Here is an 18,288-nt window from a genome sequence, read left to right as displayed (position 1 = left end):
ATAATGGTAATAAAACATTAAATTCTGTTAATGTCCTTATGCAATATTTGACCACATAGTATTACTTGTCCAATATCCAAAAGCTTCCCATGTTATTTTTGCTGATATTGTATTTCTCAAACAGAAACATAAATGCTTATTTTCCAGTTATATCTGCTCAGGTGTCAGCCTACACATAGAAAGCGTTGAAAGTGTAAGGCTGTAATTAGGCGGATAGTTTTGTCTTAATTACAGCATATTGCATCCTCTTGTTATTTGTGACAAAGGGGATTACAGCAGGCCTGTTAGCTGGGCGCATGCTCAGTCTGCAGCACCCCCCTGCCTGCATCCCTATTGAGGACCACTCATGGATGTATAAAGACAACCACTGTCACACTCCCATAGAAAATATAATACATCCTGTTCAGTCCTTCAAAATAAAACAGTGCGGCGTTAACGTGTGTGAGCCAAAAGGGAAAAAACTGACACCTTTACATCAAATTAAGAGCCATGTAGGGGAGACTGGGGATGGTTGCAACAATTTTTGCATTTGTCTGTTACTCAGACACAATTTATATAACACCAACCAAGTTTTAATATATATGAGTTACACCTGCTTGCTAATTACCATAGCATTTCTAGTCACATTGATAGCAATTATTTTATGCTGCCCTCCAGAAAACTTGGATATTTTAGCCTCCGACCTGAAAAAGTACAATGGCAGCATCCATTGAAGGCCACCGAAGCGCACATTGTAAATGGTAAGAAATCAATGTAAAGGCAACCGTATATTTGCATATATTTAATTAAAATAGTACATCTACCATCATATAGTAAAACCTGTTAAGCATGTAAATTTATTTCAAAATATTAGTATTTAGTATTATAATGTTAATATTTATTTATAATATTAGTATTAAATATTATTACTAAAATAAAAGGAGGCGACTCCGCCGATGATGCAAGTGTCCATGAACTAGCCACTGAAACACCACTGCCATGTTTTGGGTTTTTTTACGCTTGGTATTGTGCACCTGGAGTGCTCCTAAGTCGGAAATTTCAACAGAGAAATCCCAACTTCTAACTTTGAAAGGAACGCAGCATTAAATGTGAAACTAATAAAAGTATATGATAGCTACTAGGAACAAAATATCAAAATATATGAAAACATTTTTACCGTCAATTATTAACACTATTTCAATGCTTTCTGCCATTTCTGCGGAAAGCATTGAAATAGCATTGAAATTTAGCATTAAATAGCATTGAAATACCATTGAAATTTAGCATTAAATAGCATTGAAATACCATTGAAATTTAGCATTAAATAGCATTGAAATAGCATTGAATTTTTTTCCCAGTCGTGATTACAACTTTGGAGGACTGTTCACGTGCAAACTTGTAAATATGGTAAATTTGATATTTACAAGGAGCACGTGAATGCCTCATATGACTCTTGCAGGTTCGAAAATATGGTCGCGTGGTCTGTTTTGATATGCCCGCTTCGCTCGAGCGTTGGTGCAACCGTCCCCAGTCTCCCCCACTTTAAAATCGATACTTTCACAGCACTGACACTCAGTCAGGCCAACAGACGCTCACAGACGCTAACAGACGCTCACAGACGCTCACAGACAGCCGACATTGACCTACGGCTGTCCGTTTGCTTTGCGCGTTAGGGCTAAAACAATCTTGTCAGCAACATTTCGTATTCATTTACACAACCAGCAATTATGGAGTTACATTAAACATCTTTTGGAGTTTTGTTTCTGGCAACCTGGCAAATGTAAGTACAATATGAACCCCTCTTTCGCTCCGTTTTTTACGTCTCCGCTTGCTAATTCAACACAGTAATATTCGACCGTTAAGCTAGCTAACGTTAGCTGCTAAATGCCCCATTAATGCTGTTCCCCTGTAAGTTAGCTAACGTTAGCATGACTTTGTTTGCTGTTTGGTGGTGGTGCGGATAACACACATAGGGGCTTCGAGCTTTTTTTGTGCAAAAAACAGACCGAATTTACCCAAAAATGTAAAATTGTGGGATAAAAAACGAAAATTTAGTGTTAGCAGAACGAAGCTAATGTTAGCTAGCGCAACAGAGGGACTGTCTGGTGACAGCTGTCTGTGGCTGTTTTGACATGACACATATACATTGAATCCATTGTTATTAAAAAAAACAGTCGATTAAAAGATTAAAATGTTGTGGGTAACTGATAGAAATATAACTGCCTATATTTTAAAAATACTTTTTTATTTAGCTAAACTTTACTGGAGATTAAAAGTAGCCTAAATAATACAAAGACAGACGGAAATTGAACAATAAAGAAGGTACAAAGCCAATGAGACAATATTTTAAAATCATGTAGTTGACAAATTTCCATAAAGCAGATTTTTATGATAAATGGTTATTATTTATATGTTTCAGAGACTGTACTAGACTAAAAACAATCTATCAGAAAACTTTTAAACATTTGTGTAATCTATATTAAATTTACCAAGCAGAGGTTAATCATAAAATTCAATTAATTAATATTGCTTTCAAGATAAATAATAACATCAGTGAGATTGATCTTTACATAATGACCAGTATTCCTTAAAATATGTATTTCCAAAAATTAAAAAGAATTTAAACAACTGTAGAACAAATTTATTAACGTTTAAGGATCCTTTGCAAAAGTTAAATTATTTCATCTAAGTCAGTAATTCTTGACGCTGTGATATTAGAAGGATCGAAATTTTGCAAGATTTTAAAATAAATATCTCTGATTTTCTCTTTTTATAAGAAAAATATTGGGCCTCGTGCAAGAAACAATATCCAAACAAATGTTCTCTTATTTTTATTTGTATCCATTATTTGTTCTTATTTTGTTAATACCCATTGATTTTTGAGACTCACCAGTGTTTTCTTATTTTTGCTCTTCTGTTTGGTAAGTAAATTTCATGAGTGGTCAAGAACACTTACCAAGATAAGAAAAAAAAAACCTTTGTATTCACTGTCCACAAATTGTTACCTAGAGCAAGGAAATATAAGTTTACATTTGGTGAACAGTTAAAGAAAAGCACAAATATAATCTAATCAAATTTAGATTATGTTTTAGAGTAATTATAATGATAAGATTTTAAACTTTCTGGGCTAAAGAAATATACTTGTGTTGTTGTGTTCAAGTATGTATAATTCAGTTACCGTGCATCTGTCTGCTGATCAGTACAGCATATTATTACAGTACTTAAATACATAACTAAGTACATTTACGTATTTAAGTACTGTACTTAACTCCAAAACTACATTACTTCTACATTACTTGAGTATTTCAATCTCATGCCACTTCCCACTTCTGCTCCACTACACTTCAGAGGGAAATATTGTACTCTTTACTGCACTACAATAGTTTAATAACTACTTTACAAATTAAGATTTGCGCATAAGTCAAATGTAAGTATTCAAGTTCAGACAAACAATTAGTAGATTAATTATAAAATAATTGGCAATGATTGTTTTAATGGAGTAGGTCATTTTTCATGCAAAAAACATTTCATGGTTGCAGCCTCTCATACTCTATGTATGAAGACTTGCTGCTTTTCCTTTTAATTATTTGAATTATTTTGATTTATTCAACTTGTTCATACCTCTTTGACTGCATACTTTTACTTTTAATACTTAAATACAATTCACTTTCACACAAGGCTTATATCAATTTCACTACTGCAGAAGTTCTTTGTCTTACAACTTTTTTTGGTGTCATGTGTCCAGTCTTGGCCATATTTCAGAGTCTTTGCACATGGCACAAAACATGCGCTTATATAGTGTTTAGGTGTTTTACAGTCAAGTGGGTTTCATCATTGGGCACACCTGGCAAGAGCAAATTTGGATAATTAAAAACGTTGTTATATCTGGAGTTGACCTCGTCTATATTTGCGTTGAAAGAAAATATAATAGAAATTTAAGATAATGTTGCTGTATGAGGTCCATTGTCCTACATTTTTATTAGTACATTTTAAACACACCATATAGTGTTTTATTTTGACATGAAGAGAATGTAACTTCCTGTGTTCAGGCTGTCTCCTCCGCGGCAGCTTGACGCTGTTTGGGTGAGGAGAGGAGAGAGAGGAGCTCCGCCAGCGGACCAGGGAGAGAGAGCGTGGTGAGGAATCCCAGCAGCCCCAGGAGAGTAAGAGCCGGACCGGCTGGACCCCCGGAGGAAGACCCGAGAGAGAACCACGTTGCCACGGGAGAGGCCTCAGTTCAGGTAACCGTGCAGCGAAACTGGTTCAGACTGCTTCCCGGGGCAGGCAGGTGCTTTGAGGGCTGCTGGAGATGGTGAGGCGGCGGTCGGCGAGCCGCACGAAGCGGTTTGTGAAATCTCAGGAGATCCGAGATCCTATTACTTACTTACCGTAGCCGTCTGATATGGCCTTATGGCCTCTGTGTCCGGGGTTGCTGAGCCGATAACGTGTAGTAAGGTGCTGAGAGGAAATATTTATCAAACCACCGTGTTGTGCCGGTGTGAAATGGGCTATACGTTTTTACTTTGCGCAAAAATAGCGGCATATATCTGATATCAGAGCTGATGTCCCCGCTGTGCAGTTTCTTTTTGTATGCTGCTGCTGAGCTTTGTTTTCATATTCAGTAAGAATACATGGGCGTTAATTGGGTATGGCAAAGGTGGGGCTTTACATCCCGAATTATGATGTTTTTAAAATTATAATGCACAGCAAATATAAAACCACTGTTGCTGTTAAATCTGTATGAAAGCTAGATCTGATAATAACATCAGTGAAGCATCCAGGAGCAGTGATAACCTCAAGCTTATAATTTAGTAACATAAAACAAAATATTACTCTGATTAAATAGTAATATCAGTCAGCAAAACCGATGGAAGGCTTTGTAAGTTCTGGTGACAGCTGAACTTGTTTATGTGTCATGTTTTAGATGCCTTTACTACCTCTGTCTGTTGCTGTGGGTCCTGTTTTCCTCTGCATGAGGAGCAATAAATTAATAATTTCCAGAAATGTGTTGTTCTGCAGAGCACTAAGAGGGGACTGAATGCACATTAATAGTCTATGCCCATGTGTAAGCTCTAGTTTAGGCTACTTGCCAGGTATAATGGTAGAAAAAAGTGGAGTCTTGGGACTCCCAGTAAGTCTTAAAGAGGTTTAAACAGGGTCTAAAATCATTATTAATTGTTTGGGGACTTTGAACAGTGGCCGATTAAATAGCAGATTTCCTTCTTAGCACTTTGTGAATGATATATAGTCCAATAAATAGCAAGCGAACATACATTTTCACATATCGATTTTTAAAATTAATTCTTGTCAAATATAGCTCCATGATTTTGATGTGTCCCTCAACCTTCAAGCACTTCCCATATGATGCTGAAGATTTTTTTTTAAAATCTCAAAACCTAAAAGTCCCACCTCAAATGTGCCCATTTGTATATTGTTGTCAGAGAGAGAGAGAGAGAGATAGAGAGAAAAAAAACATTATCCCACATGATTGAACCATAAGAAAAATCAATGCATTATGAGAATGTGACTCAAGTAATGAGTGCATAGCAGCCTCATGTTTTATAGTATTACTAGAGCAAAAAAAGAAGCATATAACTTTGTGATTTTTTGATAAGAGCTGCTCTCCCTCACATAAACATATCCAAGGGTTCATAGCAGGTAACTGGGCAATGTGCCATTTAGCTGTACGGGTGATTGTGTGATATCAGGAGTTAAAGTGAGTCGAGTGGACTTGTGAGCAGAGGAAAGTGACTTTTGGTGCAAGTGTCGTATGTCACGGCCAAGACTACAGTAGCTGGCAGCAGGAGAAGATACTGCAGAGAGGAGATCACGATGCTGGGAGGATGGGAAGCTGGGATAGCCCTCCTCCCTGATGCAGGAGGGAGGGAGGGGGAGGTGGGGGTGGATGAGGGATGGTCTGGCGCACCCCTCCCTCCCTTTTCTGTCTCTCTTTCTTTTCTCCCACTTTGTCTCCCTCTCTCTCCCTGGTATACTGGTGCATTACTGCTCACTGTTCACTTCTGTGAGTGTAATCAGTCTGTCAGCAGTAGCAGACTCAATCAGTCACTCCCCCACCACCACCGGCACCAACACCCGAACACACTCCTCCCTGATCTCTGACCAGAACACTGCCAGAATCTGCTGCTGCCTGCTGCGCACAGTAATGAGGTGATGCACAGTTATATGAACAGTTATCGTTATCTTATCTAAATGTCAAAAACATCAAAATCACTGTAATTATCTTTTTGGGGACTCAAAGGAGTAGCTATGATTTCTTTTGTTCCCCATCACTGACGGCATCACTTTTATAGCCTCTAATATTCATTTATTTTGCCTCTAATGTTTGTATTATTCTTTAACCCTTTAACACCTGGATCACCATCAGTTTTATTGTCTTGCAATCAGACAGCTTTGACAAGCATTTACACCTCTGAAACCAGAGGATTTTTTTGTACTTTCTGGTTTTGTTTTGAATAGATAGGAAAAATGCAATGAAAAACTTGGCAAGAAATGTCTCGTAAAATGACCTTTAAATTAGCTGTGGGAATTATTAGATATTATCAGAAAAAAATGTGAAAATGTCCAGAAAACCATAATTATATATTTGAAATTATGTTGCAGGGTTAATTTGATAATCCTGCGGCCACCATCCACTGTCTAGTGCTACATGTGCAGCTATTACCATTGCTATTATCTTTTCTCATCTCTACGTGTAAGATGACTGCACACTGTATATCAGTATTGAAATGGTCACTCCACAGAAACTCAGTAGCCTAGAGTCAGTAGCAACAACATGGCCACATCATACCCAGAATAAAACAGTTAAAGTAACAGACTCTGCTCCCTGTGATGCCAGAGAGCGTGTGCAGAAAATTGTTTAAGTGAAGGCCGGCACACCATTATCCTTTGGTGATATTGCCTCACTGGATGTAAGTAAATTTCACTCTTTTTCAGACCAATTGATTGGAAAAAGGAAGGTCGTCTACTGTGGGCGAAACACTCTGGTCCCATTCAGTGCTGTAAGAGAGGAGCTGTCCGTGGTGCTGATCAGTTTGCTCCGTGTGGTTCTCAGATGAATATTGTCCATGGTGCTGGGAGCCCCCACTACTGCCTTTTCACCATTTCCTTCTCTACCCATGCCTGATTAGCAGCATCAGGTATGTTCAGCCAATCAGAACCAGGAACCAGTTTACAAAGACATTTTAGACTGGTCTGTAATGCTAGACCAGTCTTAACTTAGATAGTCAAATGCAAGGTATGGCCCTGACATGACAAGCCAACAGTTGGCCATTGGTAAATGTTGGGCTGTCAGTTAGCGTCTGTCACCATAGTTTTTTCTGTGTTTCCCGCAACGTTATTGCTAGTTAACCCTTGATGGCTTTTTTCCCCTGCAAATTCAGCATGCTGAATTGATGTTGCTCAGTGTACAAAAAGATAAACGTAAGTGAGGAAAGCAAATAAAGAACTGAATCTCATTCTTACTCAATCTTTGAGCTCTTTCGTAGAAATTGTATGTAACTTTTTGTGTTAGTGTTCTGTAGATTACGGTAAATAAACTGGCAAATTAGCGTCTTGAATCCGTCTTGCGGGTCTTCTGGTGCCCCTTTTTAATGACGAACACAGACTACCTCCACCTGCTACAACGGAGAGCTATTTTCTCTCACACAGGTGCAAAAAGTACATCAGTTGGTCATTGGTTGTCTTCTCAGTGTGTTAAGGCGCAAATTTTTGGTGACAAAATAGGCGACCTGAGGCCTTTGTCGACACTAGTTTTTTGATGATGGTTTGGAGTATTTGGGCCTTAAGACAGTGTCACAGAAATAAAGACTTGTCAGTCCCCAGGTTAATGCAGTAAGTTAACCTTGGTGAATATTTGCCCCCATTAGGTGTGAGTAAAGGGGAGATACAACATTTGCTTTCAGTGGCAAAGCAAATTTCCATCTTCGCATGGTGTGGAGTTCAACTTTAATGAACTGTAATTTCAAGAGTGACAGGCTTGCTTGTGTTAGCCGTGCATCAATTTGGCAGTTGTATTTTTGAAATTCTGCCAATTTACTGTTATCAAAACTCTGTGGTGCTTTTGCCTGGATACTGTACAGTGCGACAGCAGTAGAATGAGATGAATGTTGACATCTGCTGACCAGCATTTGCTCTTGCTCAGTAGGGCTAGCATAGCAGAATGAAGCCAGGGCAGTTTGTAATCTGGAGTGATGCTCATATTCAGCCGTTTGTGCACGTGTGTTGTTCAGTTGCAGCAAAGATCATAGCCAGTCTGGGGCTGAGAGTGGTTTATTAGGACTGCTTTGGCCTCTAACTTCACAAGATGACAGGCTTCTAATACTGCTCAGTAAACAATCAGTGAAACACTGGAGGACAAGCTTTGCACACAGTCAGAAATGAGAGAGCATTATGAATTATTTGTTATCCTGGAACAACACGTTGGAACTGAAGTGTAGCTGGTGATTAATACACACTGCTAGAAACACTGCATTACACACTGTATTATTATGTCCACGTTGCTCCCATCTGTTGGAAGGGGCACTTTGTTTCCTTCTGCTCGCTCCTCAGAGTATTGATCATTGATGGAACAGCTTTCCCCTCCAGCTTTTCACCTCTCCTCTCTGCAGGAGCTGTCATTTCTGAATCATGACTCAATGGTTTCTAGGGGACTGCATCATCTGTCAGTCATATATTCATTTTGTTTTTAACAGAGAATTTCCTCTTCTGCAACATGTTTTTTTTTTTTAAAAAAGTTATTTAGCGAACTTTCTTTTAAAGACCTTTGGTGATCAAATAACGTTGTATGATGAATGATGGGAATGCCATCTTGCCAACATCTCCTCTTTCCCAGCCATCTTGTCTTTCTTTTTTCTTTACAGCCCATTATCTCGGAAATGTTGTAAACAAACTGGCCACTTTATGACTAATAGATTCCTTCCAGTCTCCTGTGGTTTGTTGCAGTCCCATTCTTCCTGTAGCGTGGGCAGTTTTTAATGCATTTCCATCTTTCAATACTTTCCCATCTGTTTTGCTTCCTCACTTGTAGAAGAAGTCTTATATCATCACAGATCACATCTTCCCAAACATCTATCCCACAGTACTTTTCTACATTAAAGCATCTGTACGTACTTATATAGTGGTGAAAGTTTCGCGCTTTTTCTTTATGCGATGCTTCAATCATAAAATTATTATTACTGATATTACTAATAATCAAATTACATGACATTTCGACCCTCTTTCTGAGGTGTATGCAGAAACTGTCACAGCTCAGAGATGTTGATGTAGTTTAGAAACAGTTGAATTAAACTGTTACCAAGGAACATTGAACACAATGACTGGGGTCAGATAAGACTGTTCATAAAAGTCTGGTATGCAAATGAAAATATAAGAAGTTGAAAGTAAGATTTATTTAACAGTGCATCAGGTAGAGTCTGAAATATCTTAAGACTCTGTACATCATATAGAGCAGAAACGACAAGCATGGATAACTTTCATTTAGAGCAGAGACACAGGCAGACAAGATGCTGTGCAATTTGCAAGACTTGTACACAATTTCAAAATAATTAGGTCTAAATGAATTAATCATTACAGGGACAGCCGTGCAGAACAGGAGTGTCAATCTGGAAAAGGAATTATTTTTGTCAGGTTGTCTGTAGACATGGAAATACACTCAGAGAGCACAGAATTAGAATGCTTTTTAACCAGATAAATAGATCTAAAGTAATTTTTGTAGTGTCTTTTAGCCCCCATAATTTCCATACTTCCAGCAGTGGCATGGAGCGTACGGTGGCCAGATGTTTGGGGATTGCTCCGGTTGCAAACTGGGTATCCCTAGTACTAACAAACATCTGTAAAACACCAAAATGTCTCAGTCATAGGCTACAACGCTCGCGGCCCTTTCCGACAGAACGTGTCAGTGCAGTTAGCAGTCATGCTGAAGAGAAAGTCGGACTTAACTGAAGACAAACAAAAATGCTGCGCTCATAGTTTTGTAAGGTGCACTTGGTAGGTGTGGTAAGCACTAGGGCTGACCCAAATTCGTCGTAGCTTCAGTTGTATTCCTCTGCTGTCCAAATGAGTATTCCAGTGCTCCATTTCTTTTACCGTTACTCCAGAAATCCCAAATAGCACATAAAGTCAGGAATAGAAATTCAACATAATTCATTATGCATCAACACTAATAATAGTTACATTCAGATAAGGTAATTAAAACTTAATAATAGTCCTAGGTTGTGACCACAACAGTTTGACCACTATTTACAGAAGTGTAAATGGTATTGGGGACAGCCACGCTGAAATAATTGTTCCTTATCTTAATGGAAATGCCTTTGGTTCCTGCTTAAGTGCATACATGTGGGTGTGCATGAACATGTGATACACTGGGTCCTAGTTAGGGAGTTTGAAAATATGATCACCCTAAGGTAGATGTTTTCAGCAAGATTTTTTAAATTATTTTTTTTTGCAATGTTAGCATCTAGCTGGTGAAAATAATGCAGCATTCAGTAGTTATAGAGCCAGATTTTCTTCTCAGATGGAGACCAAAATGAGAGAAAAAATAGGTCAATATTGGACTTGCATTCAATGCACAGAAACACGACCCCATATGAATGCTAATATTGCTACATGTCTGTTGGATGTGCTCTGTTGTCATAAAGTGTCAGATGTTGTGTTTACAGCTTGTTTCACTGCCCCCAAGTTAGCACTGACATAATCCTTGGATAATTTGAGCATAATACAGTATATCCACTATATTCAGTTTTAACTTGGAGCAGTCCTTGTTGTTATGATTACCACAGCAGTGAAGGCATTCAGTGAAGCAGCTTCTCAGGATTCGTTCTCTGCAGGTAATGCTGTTGGCTGTCCACGGAGGCCAGATGACAGCATGGTTTTCCCCATTGCAGTCACGAGCCAAGACACCAGGCCATCTGTCAGATTTAGCTTCCAACTGCGACCTCCTTGTTCCCCCAGGAATTTACTTTATCACTTACTCACAGAGTCAGCTAGCTTGTTAATGCCTCCGAATTAAAGTTACTGGATATTTTTGTTTAATTAAGGTCAAAGACGGCAGAATCAAGGCCTTAGTTAATGATAAAACAACACAGATTAGGTGTTATTTGAGACTTACACTTGTGGACCTTATCTACCAGTTTGTCATGGTATTTAAAAGGGTTTTCTTTAGAGAGGACCAATTTATTCAACACGCATATTTGATCATAATTTATAATAATGTGGTTAAATGTGTATATTTAAGTAAATATTTACGTTGATATTGAGCGTTTAAGTGTTTTATAATGCTGCTCCATAGCATGTTTCACTGCCTGTTTAGATTTAGCATGAGTCCACTGAAATAATTGGACCTCCTTGAATGTCAAGAAAAGTTACTTATGAATGCCATCAGGTTAATGATGTTTGAAAGGTACAGTTGTCAGATTTCAAGTTGCTCCAGTCCTGTCCTTTTTGGTTTGGCGTCCCTCCATTTTCTGCCCACTTCATTTTCCCCAGATATTAGATGTTATTGAGCACCGCTTAGAGGTGAACAGGTCAACTCAGCCCAATTAAAAAAAAATTTTATAGTGCTGTTTTGTGGTAATGTGGCATTAAGAGACTTAACCCGGATCTGGTTTTATTTCTTGTTGTGCTGCAGTGTGCTGATTGGGATGGATGATGAATTCTATATTATACTACAGTTATATCATGGCATAACATTCATTTAATGCACGTTTGTTTTTTTCTTCACTTTTATCACTTTTATATTTTTGCATACTTACTTAGATCAAAGTAGGCTTTTTCTCAGTAAAGAGTCAAATGTTGATTGCTGTAATTTTAGTATAGCTGCAACAATTGCTGTCAGTGTTGATAAATCTGCACATACTTTCTTGATGAATTGATTAATTGCTTGGTCTATAAAATGACAGTAAATAGTGAAAAGTAGTGATTCCCAAGCTGGCAGTCAAGACCCCTGCAGTGGGTTAAAGGATGAATTTGAGAGTTTTTCTACACAAATGGGAATTTACATCACCAATTTTTAATTATTTTTAAAATATCAGATGTGATAAATTGCTGTAAAAACACAGCCTAAGTCCAACAGTAATGTAAAATACAGCAAAATGCTATATATTTTGGTGCTTTTTGGTGATAAAAACAACACTGAACATCAGCATAGGAAGCTGTAAGAATGGATGGCATTGTGCAATAATTCATTTTCATTTTTAACAGAAGTAATAGTCTGGCAGAAGCCACATACAGCCATTGAAATCATTCAGCAGTTGTTGATCCTACTGTTACCTGTTTTTAAAATGCAAAGCAGTGATCTGAACAGAAGTACACAGCTGACACACATCACCGTCCACAACTGTCTATCATGCATCTCCACAGGACCACTTGTGCTTAAATTTTATTACTGCCTAACATGGGCAAAAATGGCATAAAATGTTCAAGGTCTAGAGTGAATGCTCTATGCGTCAAACACGTCCTAGACAACCTCGACAAGTGGTTTGAGTGATCTGATCACAGTTATTGTTGGTGGTTGTTTTACATTTGTTGTTGTTTTTTTGTTGTTTGGTCTTAATTGGGTATTTGATGCTATAAAAAGGGTGTTTGATGCCATGATTGATAGCTTTGTGTGCTAATTGTACTCTTGTCATTGGTCAGTAATAACATATTGAGAAAGCAAAATGATATTTTGGCATCTGGTTACTGAATTTGTGACTGAGGATAAACAGTGAACATTGCTGTGATAACAGAGTTGTCACTTACAACTTTTAGACTTCTGACACCTGCAATGAGAGGAAGCAAGTACGCACTGTTTTATTTTAAGAGGTCACAATTTCACAGCATATATCTTTCATGACAGGATAAAATATGAAACATAATATCACCCAACACTTTTAGTCTACCGGTAATGAGTGCAGCTGTGCTTGAAACATCGTTGTTGACGCGTTCAGTGACCTGAGAGGCTTTGAATTTGTGTAATAAATCTCTTGTTCATCATCAATAGTTCTGGCTGGCTATAAGTATTGATTATGAAATGAAACGACATGGGTAGATGAGGAAGTATGCAAAATTGATGACCATGAAAAGTTCAGCCATGAATAATTTTTCTCATTTGAAAAACACATCGACTCTCCAGGATTTGCTGATTGTGGTGCTCACAGTGTGAAGGCATAGTTACCTCTCTCTAAGGGTGCAACAAATGAGCATTTTATTTATTTATAATTAATTAGCCATGTAGTCAGAGCTCAAAATAATGTCTAGCTACAAGCTAGCAACTGGTTGTCAAACATAGTGGAGCATATAGCAGCTAACAGTCAGATATATCCTTTAGTCATGGTGAAGACAAAATCATAACTAAAAGAAGTTTAGTGCGAGTTATTGTGCTGCATAGGCACATATTAAAATAAAATTTAGGTTAAAAGGCGTGTTAAAGTGTTTGTGTTTATTCAGTGTTTCAGTATTGATTATTCCTTCGGTAGCTCCATCTTAGTTTGCCACCACGTTGACTCACCAGTCCCTTTGTATGCCCTGCCAGTACTGAGCTGATCAATGCGTACATGGCTCCTTTAATGCATAGCAATGATAATTAGGCCTCGGAGGATATCAGTGTATTGACAGATTAATCATTTTGACCCGCTGAATCCGGACTGTGCTCAAGGCAGCAGTGCACATCGACTTCCTATTTCCACTGAGGGCTTTCACCGTTAAGGTATTAAAGTCTGCTGGATTCAGCTGTCAGTCAGCTGTGTGTGAGTGAGTGGAAGAGCAAGAAGTGTAGTAGGGAGGGAAATTGGTTTCAAAAATACCAGGGGAGGTTACTTGTTAGAGATGAAATACAGTGTTCTTGAAACTGTGAGTGAAAGCTTGATGATGTGATGGGTATCTGTGAAATGTGATGTACAACTCTTGGTCTGACTGATGTCCCTCCCTGTCATCCCCGTTTTGTCCCTCAGGGCTGCAGTATGTTCACTTCAGTGAAGGCCTTTGAGGGGCAGCAGTACTCCACCCTGAAGAGGCAGTGCTTGCAGAGTGGCCTGCTCTTTGAGGACCCCCGCTTCCCCGCCACCGACGACTCGCTCTTCTACCAGGGCAACAGGATCGGACGTGTGGTCTGGAAGAGGCCTCGGGTAAGTTGGTCTGTTCAGTAAAAGAGTTTCAGCTGATGAAAACGGATAATTATTGGGGTGCCTAGTAGCTCACCTGGTAGAGCGGGCGCCCCATGTATGACGATGTGATCTTGCTGCAGTAGCTGCGGGTTCGATTCCAGCCCATGGCATTTTGCTGCATGTCATCCCCTCTCTCCCCCCCTTTCACGCTACACCTGTCCTATCAAAAAAAAGTTAAAAAGCCCAAAAATATATCTGGAACAACGGATAATTATTCATGGTTTTTAATAGATCTTTGTAACCATTATCAGTCTCCAAAAGTTCCAAGAAATTTACAGTAGCTCAGTTAACTTGAAGAACTCGGTTTAGAAATATGTTAGTTTTATGCAACCTTACATATGTAAACAGGGAGCAGTTACTGCATCTTTAAAACTTGCTTAGCTGTCTGAGCCAAAGGTCCCTTCACGAAGAGAGTTTGATGACTTATGACTAAGTACTTTACCAAATAAGAATATGATAGTAGTCATCAGTCGTTGCTCCACTCCACTCTTCTTGTATAAGCCGATACTGTATGCATGTTTCTGTAGCAGATGATATCAGATGCAGGGCTTCAGGATTTAGTGAGCTGACTCCCCTGCCACTGTTATCCCCCCACACAGCAGGCTGTGGCTCTGGATGGAGTAACCTCCTTCTGCCTGTGTGCCGCTGCAGCAACAGCCAGCGTGCATTGCCATGGAAACTGGGTCACACAGATTATATGTTTTGGTCTGTGCTGATGTCAGTCATGCAAACTGAAAACTGGAAGAAGTCAAGAGGAGAAAAGCAGGAGGAGCATCCTTTTCATTATTGTCAGGACACGATTTTCACTGTTGGTGGTTTATGTCAGGAGGTTGGGAACTCTAAACAGGCACATTTGATCTCGGCATTTTTAAAAAGATTTTTATGGATGCAGATGTACTGTATGGTGAGGTTGCTGTTGCTGACTTGGAATTGAAGTCTAAAGCTGCATGCAGTATCTGTAGTGAATTACAAACAAGTAAATGAGACTCCCTTTAGCCATTTTGTAGAGACCATTGTGGAAAGCACATTCCCTTTAGTCACATTTTAGTGTGGAGATAAAGAGGGATGTAATGATTTAAAATGGTTCTGAAAATTAGTTTGGGTTCTCTCTGGCATCCATGAGTATAAACCAAATCACCGTGACAATCACCTCCAGGTAGACAGCTGGCAGTTAATTACAAATGCGGAGATAAGTAATATTGGTAATCTTGTTTATTTCTGTTGTCATTTTCAGCCATAACTATAATGTGTTCAGATATATTGTTTAACATGGTGGTCTAACATATCTGACGTTTCTGCTGCAATTATTTTAACTTCTGTGTAGCTTTTTTCATCTTTGATAAACCAAATCTACCAGCATGGAAGCTGAGCAATGTACCACTTTGGATGGAACCGCGAAATGTGTTTCAGCTACGTCAGAAAGTCTATATTAATTTAGGTGTACGCTACATTTGAGAGTCCAAAATGGAAAAAAAAGCTGTTGTAGCTCATAATCTGTGCTGCACATTCAACTTTTACAGACAGTTGTTAGACAGTTGTCTTTTGAATGCATTGTGCAACTTATTGCCCTCCAAGCTAATAATGCAGTTAGCAAGGTGGTTAGCCTGGAGAGCCTCTTTCCGCTGATCAATAGATCTTTTTATTGACTGAAGCGATCCTGAGAACAAAATGCCAGGGAGGTGTAAACAGCACAGTATAGAGAAATTAGGAAGAAGCTTGGGGAGCTATTTTGACTCATTATTGTGGAATGTCCTGGCTGGTTAGCGTGTTAGCAGCATCGACTGTATAAGAAATGGATAAATGGATAATTGTACAGTACTGAAGTAAATATACTTGCTTACTTCTGCCACTAAAATTACCTAACACTTTCCTTTCACTATACTAACGCAGATTGACTGGAAACCTTTAACACATGCCCAATTTCTGCCTCTTCCTCCTAATGGTAACTGAAAGCTCATTCTCAATGCAGTGTTTCATTCAGGGGAGAGTGCATGATAATTAAGTTAAACATCAAACTACTTTGGGACAGAGTGGGTTTGAGAGAATGAAATGTTCAGAACTATCAAAATTTAATGAAGTTCCTGACAAAGGCTCATTTAAAATATGGCGCACACACACACACACACACACACACACACACAGATACTCTACAGTGCAACTCCACACTGTCAGAGTTGGATATTAAAGTCTTTCCAACTCCATCTATAAACCACAGTATGGTCACATATAGGGATGACTGATCTGATTTCACAGATCAGTATTTGGGCCAATAAAGGCATTTTTTAACTGATCTGGATTGGCTATACTGAGCTGATTATAGAGTCATTCAGTCCTTTGTTTTCCGTCAGCTGTCACAAAAGTGTTTTTACTCAGATTAACTCAAAATTATCTGTATAAAAGGATTTCACTACATCATTGCAGATACATTTGTAAGAGTTGTGATTTGTTTTGATTTGATGAACGTGTTAAAAGGAGCAAAATGTCAGTTTGCAAATTGTAGCCTGCATGTTGCCAATTTGATGAAACATTTTCCTGGACTGCAGTTTAACGTGTAAATACCAGGTTGCCCTAGTCAAACTGTCAAAACTGGCAGTGAATGACGCAGCAGTTTCTCGTGGTAACCCACTATTTGTGGACAAAGATTTAAGATATGTAGCAATAAATGGGATTCTTAACAGTTAGAGCTGTAATGTATGTTTTATGGTGAAAGATCATGGTGATAAATATAACGTTGTTTTAGCTCTACATGAGTGTTGTAGTGTAGGTTTCTGTTGATATTTAAAAGTAGGGGGAGGATTTAGCAGTCTGATATGTAGAACTGAGTGGATACTTAAGAAAAGGACAGAAAAAAAGGAGAAACATCCAATCTGGTAAATCATCTTCATGGTTCTCAAGAGACTTTAAATTTTTAGCTCATACAAAATTTGAATCTTCTGTCTCCACCAGTGAAAACATGGCAGTGAAAGATGTTTTCTGACACTTCTGTTCGCCCTCTTTTATCTGACATGTTTATAGCTGAAACAGATATCAGATCAAGGCATTTTGAAACATATATTCTGTTTCCTTTGGTATGAATCCTTGCAGTTTTTTAGACCCACTGATATATAGTAATTCATGTGCATATCTGGAAAATTTTATCATTTATTAATGGAGAACTATAACCACTGGAGTGAGGCCCTCTGTACCAATTTATGATGTAGCTGCTTAATGTTTTAAAACTTACCCACCATTTTGACTGAGAGGAGTTGATGACAAAATGTTCATAAAAGCTCATAAAGGGCCACACAAGTCTTTCCCTTTCTTCACCAGTTCCAATTTTTTATCAAAGTTCAACTGTGAAAACTATGGGAACAACAAGCAAGCAGCAATATCTTCACTTTCTTTGTTTGTAGCAGCCTTATTAGTACTTCTATTTATTGGAAATCAGCACTAATGAAAGAGGTAGAATAGATGTGAGGGGTTAGTCTTAAAGGGGAACCTATTATGCTTTTCCATATTTTGTGCCTTATATATAGTGTAGTGTTACAGTGAAGGATATTTATATTAAACACGCCTAAAGTTTCAAATAATGAGCAAAATAGTGAGCAAAAACCTTCAGTCCATTCTAAGTACCCTGTTTCCATATTTTTTCTGCTCTGGCTCCAATGTGATGTTATGGTGTGCAGGATTTCTTTATATGGTCATCTGATCCAAGCAAGCTTCTGCAGGTGTTTCCATTACATACACTGCTACATGTAGCTACATGTAGCTATGTAAGCATATAATCTTGGTTGCAGATGCTGCAAATTTCCTTCCAGTTTCAGATTATAGTCTGACTGGAACATGTCTGGTTTTGTTGTAGTTTTAGTGGTGATTTTTCACACAAGACAGTGCTGCAACTCTCCATTACAGTCACTTTTCAGTTGCAGTCACGGTGCAGAGACAACAAGAGACAGGTGCTAAAACAGTGTCTCAGACAGAGGGTGAATTCAGGTGTTTCAGCACAGACAGTATTAGGAAAATAAAGCATGTATACAGGTTCTAGTGAAAACCTTAAATACAAGTATGAACCTGAAAATGGGCATAATAGGTCCCTATACTATTTCTGCAAAATTGTAGCTTTGATTAGCGATATTAGCATTAACCCTGAGAAGCCAGAACACAGGTGAAT

At 38.5% G+C, this 18,288-nt stretch overlaps 1 protein-coding gene across 1 annotated transcript in view; it reads left to right on the top strand.

Annotated features, from left to right (window-relative positions):
- Positions 1 to 1,554: 1,554 nt before the first annotated feature.
- Positions 1,555 to 18,288, top strand: part of capn5b (calpain 5b) — a 55,602-nt gene continuing 38,868 nt past the window's right edge. Inside the window, exons 1-3 of the mRNA XM_088088555.1 lie at positions 1,555 to 1,759; positions 4,029 to 4,220; positions 13,926 to 14,099. Of these exons, the coding sequence (XP_087944681.1) occupies positions 13,935 to 14,099 (165 nt within the window). The 5' untranslated portion in view covers positions 1,555 to 1,759; positions 4,029 to 4,220; positions 13,926 to 13,934. The remainder of the gene's footprint in view (positions 1,760 to 4,028; positions 4,221 to 13,925; positions 14,100 to 18,288) is intronic.

The sequence above is a fragment of the Plectropomus leopardus genome, chromosome 15, assembly GCF_026936395.1.
Source record: "Plectropomus leopardus strain MGB_pleo_1.0 chromosome 15, ASM2693639v1, whole genome shotgun sequence".
In the NCBI taxonomy this organism is placed as follows: Eukaryota; Metazoa; Chordata; class Actinopteri; order Perciformes; family Serranidae; genus Plectropomus; species Plectropomus leopardus.
This window is presented reverse-complemented; position numbering and strand designations above follow the sequence as displayed.